The sequence below is a fragment of the Osmerus mordax genome, chromosome 16 (assembly GCF_038355195.1).
Source record: "Osmerus mordax isolate fOsmMor3 chromosome 16, fOsmMor3.pri, whole genome shotgun sequence".
Taxonomy (NCBI): domain Eukaryota; kingdom Metazoa; phylum Chordata; class Actinopteri; order Osmeriformes; family Osmeridae; genus Osmerus; species Osmerus mordax.
Genome location: NC_090065.1, coordinates 12,333,803 through 12,340,716, shown reverse-complemented (window position 1 = coordinate 12,340,716; position 6,914 = coordinate 12,333,803). Strand labels below are relative to the sequence as shown.

At 44.0% G+C, this 6,914-nt stretch overlaps 2 protein-coding genes across 2 annotated transcripts; one reads left to right on the top strand and one right to left on the bottom strand.

Annotated features, from left to right (window-relative positions):
• The first annotated feature begins 1,568 nt into the window (after positions 1 to 1,568).
• LOC136959447 (transcription factor Jun-like) lies at positions 1,569 to 3,383 on the top strand. Its single transcript, XM_067253776.1, has one exon. The coding sequence runs from the start codon at positions 1,892 to 1,894 to the stop codon at positions 2,843 to 2,845; it is 954 nt and encodes a 317-aa protein (XP_067109877.1). The 5' UTR covers positions 1,569 to 1,891; the 3' UTR covers positions 2,846 to 3,383.
• A 410-nt stretch (positions 3,384 to 3,793) lies between these two features.
• Positions 3,794 to 6,598, bottom strand: tada1 (transcriptional adaptor 1). The gene is made up of 8 exons (XM_067253623.1): positions 6,522 to 6,598; positions 6,169 to 6,260; positions 5,964 to 6,029; positions 5,707 to 5,801; positions 5,365 to 5,577; positions 5,113 to 5,264; positions 4,574 to 4,730; positions 3,794 to 4,442 (listed from the first exon to the last, which is right to left on the bottom strand). The coding sequence occupies exons 1-8, from the start codon at positions 6,593 to 6,595 to the stop codon at positions 4,290 to 4,292; spliced, it is 1,002 nt and encodes a 333-aa protein (XP_067109724.1). The 5' UTR covers positions 6,596 to 6,598; the 3' UTR covers positions 3,794 to 4,289.
• Between the last annotated feature and the right edge of the window lie 316 nt (positions 6,599 to 6,914).

The window sequence follows — 6,914 nt, the reverse complement described above, 5'->3', positions numbered from 1 at the left end:
TTATCAACACATGCAGTGTTCTCTACATATTTTGCTGTGAGGCAAAGTGTATTTTCATAGGCAATGGATTTGTCCCTTCGAAACAAAATACAGCATGTTATGACTGGGCCTACTTCTGATTACGGACATCCATGGAAGCAGCTGGCTAAATCAGAGGGAGGAAAGTGATGTTATCAAAAGGTTACCCATCAGGCCATGGGAGAGGAAACGTGGCCAGGGAAACAGGAAGCTCGGCCGAGTCAAAAGTAGTTTGATGGTAAATCTCCCCTACGCAGTTCCAAACACAGGCAGAAGCACAGGTGCAGGAAGAAATACAATACACTGTGAGGTGCTTAATTATTGTCAGAGGCTTCAAATCTAATAGCAAACCTAACCTGAAAGGAAAGTGGTGGAAAGATAGGCCTATTGAAAATAATGCAAATTGTTTATAATCACATTACATAAGTACATAATGCCACTATGTGTGGACATTTGTATGTCTGTGCGGTGTCTGGGGGATTGAAATGGAGTGCTGCTGTTCAAGCCATTTGTGGATGGTACAAATATTGTGCAGAAGGGCAGCTTTCCAAAATATTCCTATTGGACATTCTGATTAAAGGTGTTAAAACATCTCCAAATGGTTGTTTTGAAAAAAATGCAACTTGAGGACAAGGATTCATGAAACTAGGTTGCCTTGTGTACTCCCCTGTCTAACAAACATTTGGCCAAAGTGGTGTAAACATTTGTTCATATTGAAATCTGAAACCAGACCAAGTGGAGGTATAGTGAAGAATCTGAACATAGCTTGCCATCTCAGAGTGGACCTCTTGTGGTTGAGGCCTTGACTTATTTATAGCAGAGTTGAACAGAATGTGTTGAATAATGCAATCTGTGTGACCTCACCACAGACCAGAGTTTATTACACATTAATCATCTAATGACAATCATGCCAGACATAGTATATAAGCCTACTGAAAAACTATACATACCTCAAAGATAATATTGTAAGTCTTAAACATTGACTCGTGGAAGACAGGCTACTTTTTACACCTAGCTATTCAGCTCAGCATCAATAAGGAGTTAGTACGCTACTACTACAACGGCACGATGAGATCTTCCACAGGTACGGCAGGATTTGTGATTGAATGTAGCACGATTAATAATTTAGTACACCGAAGTCTTCATTAAGAGGGAAGTGTTTTGAGGCTTTTGGAAGGATAGTAGACTCTATTCATAACTCGATGTATTTTTCTCTACTTGCAAACATTTTTGATGTGTGTCACATGGGGAAAAGGAGAGATGGGGTGGGGATATATGATATTGTTACAAAATCAAGAGAATATACACATAAATGAGCGGGTAACACAATATTCAAAAACAATACGTAATCCCAGAGTACATTGCTCCATTGCTGCATTACCTAATCCCATCAGCCATTGCGGGAGGCGGGAATATGGCTGGTTGTCAAAGAAACCTGCATGTCATTACAAAGGAAACGCCCATCGCATAATCTCAAACCAATGGGAAGCTTTAGAAATGACATCATTGTTATTTTCAGTATAGCAGCAGCTTAGAAGTGGATAAAGTTCGACTCCACGTTGGAAGTGGTAGAAAGTACATTGTAGCCAGTCAGCCGTCGTAGCTACGTCCACAGGGGACAATTGTTATTATTCTACGATATTTCAATTGAACTATTGATGTCCATTTCACACATCGATCTGTTTTTGTCACTAGGCTACAATTTTTTCGGTCAAGACGAAAAGTTTTCCCGTTGGACAAGTTGAGTTCTGAGGCGCACCCTGTCCTAGACTGGTGGTGAGAGAGGATTGAATTTTATCACTCGAAATTATCGAAGTAGGCTACATGGTTGGATGTGATTTTTTTTTAATACATCCCAAGAAAAGTTCAATTGATGCCTACCAAGATGGAAGCGACATTTTATGACGAATCCGTGAATGGCTCAAATTCTCAGCACGGTGGAATGGGAGGATATGGATTTAATCCGAAAACTATGAAGCAGAGTATGACACTGAACCTAAACGACCCCAAAAATTTCAAACCTCAATTGCGAGCGAAAGCGATTGACATACTAACGTCCCCTGATGTGGGATTATTAAAACTAGCCTCTCCGGAACTAGAAAGACTTATAATTCAGTCCTGCAATGGGCTGACTACTCCCACCCCTACTCAGTTTCTCTGTCCCAAGAACATCACAGACGAGCAAGAGGGGTTTGCTGAGGGATTTGTAAGGGCACTCGCGGAGCTTCACTATCAACAGCATATGCCCAATGGCTCAGAGGCGCAAACCAATGTAACCACAGACATGGCACCCGTATCTACTGTGTCCGACAGTGGTATTCCGTACAGCTGCACTGTTCGTGCAGAGCCACCGGAATATACAAACTTGGGCACTTTCGGTCGGGCTGTAAACTCTGCGTCGGCACCTACTGGCGAAAGACACTCATCGGCCAGTTACACAGCCGTCACGTCCCAAAATCATCTGGACCCCCAGCGGTCAGCACAGCACGCGAGGCTACAAGCATTCAAAGAGGAGCCCCAAACGGTGCCCGAAATGACAGGCGAAACCCCACCACTATCTCCTATCGACATGGAAAGCCAGGAGCGGATCAAAGCCGAAAGAAAGCGAATGAGGAACAGGGTGGCCGCGTCCAAATGCCGGAAAAGGAAGCTGGAAAGGATTTCGAGGCTAGAGGACAGGGTCAAAAACCTGAAGACCCAGCACACAGAGTTGGTTTCCTCTGCCAACGTGCTACGGGATGAACTTGCACTTCTAAAACAAAAGGTCATGGACCACGTTAACAGTGGCTGCCAGCTCATTTTGACGCAGCAGCTCCAATCTTTTTGAACAAAAAGGGACAATGTGCTATAAGCCAGAGACATTTGGATTAGGGACCAAACGCAACTCCAAGGGGCGTGATATAAAGTTGCGCCTTGACAGAATAGCGACAACAGACCTTGTGGAATCAAGTGGTGGCCAGTCTGCCCGTTCCATTTTCACATTGTCCGGTAGCAAATGTATATAGACCATGTCTAGCACTGAGTTTCCTCACCAGTGACGAATTGTACAATAACACAGTATAAAACATTGCTTCATCGACGCACCTTGGCGCAAGGACTGACTCATGATGTGTAACTTACTGACGGAAAATTGCCTTACTTTGTTGACATTGATAATATTTTGAGGTTTAACAACTGTTAGACCTGAATGAATAGGCTACTTTGTAATAGGCCAACTATTTTTATGCCTGTCTTTTGAGCACTTAAACATTTGTATAACAAAAAATAAAACGTGGAAACAAAAGTGAATTGAATGATTGTACTTTGTACTAAATTGTAATAGCGTTGACTTTACAAACCACATACAATTCAATTAAATATAGCTTTGGTTGATTGTTCGAGTCGAGAGTGCATTATTTCAGGATTTGTTGACAGAAGTAGGGTCGGATAGACCATTGAGTCACTCCAGTGTAGCGTAATCGTCTGGTGGCGTGAATGCACGACGTGCGATTGGATAGCATCGTGTCGGAAATGAGCTGCAGGCAAGCCAAATATGGCAAGAGAGCTCTCCCGAGGACTTGCGAAGTCTATGACGAGTGGGTGTGCCTAAAATACTGCGCTGCCAGAAGTGGGACTCTTAGATAATTCTTCGACAACTTGCGTTAACAAACTTAAAGCTAAATCCCTCTATAACACGTTCCATCAAGTGTGTCTATCCCATCCTAGCAAACTCAGTATTCACCAATTGAATTTATACTAACTATATTAGACGAGTAATTCACCAGTTCAATGCAAATTATTACGGAGAAGTAATCCGATTTATTTCCAAACGTCTTTGTGAAAAATAATAATAATACAAACATATTTACATAATTGGTTGCTCCTCAGGCTAGATTTAACTGTTGAGGGGTATTCTGGAACAATTTGTTAGAAAACAAAAAAGTGTTACCCCAGCCCTGCATGTTTCCCTCTTCCATCACACCTGATTCAAATTAATGGCTAGTTAACAAGCTCAGCAAAAGCCTGATAACGACCCATTTATTTCAATCAGGAGTGGAAGAGGGTAAACATAGGGCAGAGGATCATGAGGACCAGGATAAAGAAAGGCTGATGTAGAGTATGGAGCCACACAGGGGCCTTTCTCTACTGCTCCACTTTCCTTCATACAGCACCACTGTCGTCTGACTGGCTGCACCTCAGTTATCCATCTATCTACCTAGAGACCTTCTGTGGCCAGAGAGGCCCTTCACAGTAACCATCCCTCTCCTACATACATCTGGTCTGTCTGAGTCTCAACTGATGAGCAGGCCCTCCTTGATGGCGAGGCGCTGGCGGTGCACGTGGTCCTGCTCTAGCTCCTCGTGGCTGGGGTGCCACAGCCGAGACAGGATGCGCTCCATGTTCAGGGCGTACATGGTGTGGGAGGGCATCACGCCACGGTGAACCTGCACCCAAAGCATGAGGGCTACTGTGAGTCGTCATTTCAGGCAAAAACAGTGCATTCAGCAAATCGGTTTGTGTACAGAATAATGCATGTAGTACTCAGTCCAATTTCTTTGTGAGGGGATTCTCTCACCTGTAGTGCTTCCAGTAGATCGAACATGCCGATTGGAGGGAGGGGAGCAGGGATGCTGTCACTGGAGCAGGCCAGGAGGAGGGCGGCTTGTTGCTCAGCCTCGTCTGGGGACACTTGTGGGGGTGGGCCTGCGGGGAGCGAAGCACTTGGAGGGGGGCTAGGGTTGGAGGAAAATTGCCCCCAATAAATAGCAAGACAGTCACAATACTAATGAAAATCATCCAAATCTGAGATTAAGACTTTTGAATTGTCGATTTAAATTTGAAAGGCTCTGAAACTAAAAACAATGATTTCCAGGCTGTGCTTTGGTAAACGTATTAAAACATCCTTCAAATTAGACAAGTTACTGATTTGACAATTTTTTTTGAAAGTTTCTTGTTAATCATTAACTATATGTTATGGGTGCCAAACTGAAGGGCAGTTGGTCATTAGATCATACTGGTCCAGAGATTGTGCTTTCGTCTACTGGTGGCTTGCCACTGACCTAGCATTAATCAATGAAACAGAAATGAACGTTCCAAAGATTCCAACTTCCTTACCATTCAGTGACACTGTGATAGGCAGCCAAGCTGTTTTTTAGGTAGGGCTGAGGTGTGACGTCACTGCCAAAGGCATAGGGGAAATGTCCATCCCGTAGTCGGTAAGCTTTCCTCCGGGTCACTATAGCAGTAAGGACGTCCTTCAAGTGAACCTGCCAGTGAAGAGATTCTAACTGAGTGCCTGAGAAGAGCTTTATGCCCACCCCAACACACATACACACTCCATATGGTCCTAATCAATGTAGTACACACCTCCACAGCATGGACCATGGTACTGACAGCGTCTTCTGTGACATTGTCCAGGCCCACCTCAAAGGCCGTCACCATCATGCGGGCCTCTAGCTGGCCCCGCGTGGGCAGCAGCAGGGTGTGGGCGCTCAAGCGCAGCTCCTCCTCCTCTGACCCCACCTCCCGGGGGCTGAACGGCTGGGCTGCACTCAGGGGGTTCTGGGGCTGGAAACGATGCTGGAGCCCAGACAAGTCATACAAACACCACGTTACTGGGCCATATTTCAACGGAAGGGAGGGCAGAATAACGTTCATGGCATTTCATAACATGCTTCTGTCAACCACAGTCGATTTCATTGGACTTACGTCAAATTTCTGTCTAGAGGAGAATTTCTTTTTTCCCTTCGGTTTGCCAGGCTTGGAGGTGGAGCCCACTGTCCACTGTAGAGACCCTGCTCCCTCTGGAACATGAACAAGTCAAAAGAGCATCTCACAGTATGACACATGTAAAATCAACAATGCAATGTCTCCAGATACTCAACAACTTTGCATATTAAAAGGGAAGCACACCTGGAAATGGCTGCAGGCCTATCGTTTCAGAACATATCTCACTGACAACATACCTGGTGTTGAGACGATGATTTGACAGCGAGTGAGAATGGCCAGGAGGAAGTCATTATGAACATGGACTGAAGGGAAGGAACGAGAAAAGACTGAAGTCAGTTACGAAGTTGGCAGATATGAGATGTGGCTCACCATTGGCAACATTAGAGCTCTAAAGATTCTTACAATACAGTTTGGTATAACTAGAGCTAGCTAGTTACAAACCGTTTTCTTGTGCCAGGAGACGACGTGCTTCAATGTCAAACTCCTCCTTACTTATCTTCTGTTTGAACCATAGTTTCAAGTTCGCCCAATAACTGTAAGGTACGTGCAATGTTATGTTCTAAATAGGAGTAACCTCCACCAACCTCAACAAATGTCAGATATTTAAATAACCACAAACCAAATATAGTACTATCTAGCCATACTATAATGTTTTGCAGATTACTCTAGCCACAGCAGTTAGCTAGCCAGCTACTGTCTAGTGTAATTATCTATAATCATTTCGGTGTTGTCACATCTAGTATGAAAAGCTTAATAAACAACAACAAAGCAACAACTCTATACCAATAACTTACTGCTTAACATTATCACCAATTACTTCAGTTAAATTTTTCTTCGCTATTTCAAGCTCACTGGAATGGGCTGCCATTGCGATAATAGATTTGACGTAAAAACCCCGCGCCAGTAAAACAGCCTTCTTTCTCTGCGGTTTCTGCCAGCATTTGCTTGGCCACCATTGTGTAGCAGCGCCACTCAGCGGAATGAAGAGCATGTCACCCTGGCCCTTAACATTGCTCCCAGTTGGCCAGCAGAGGGCAGACAAGACACACACAGCATTGTCCATGAAAACCTTTTCAACGTGCAGCTAATTAGAAAATAATCAGATCTAGTTTATTTTGGTATGGATGTAAAGACAATATAAATAATATATCTGCAATCATAAAAGACGGATTCGTCCTCAAAATGGC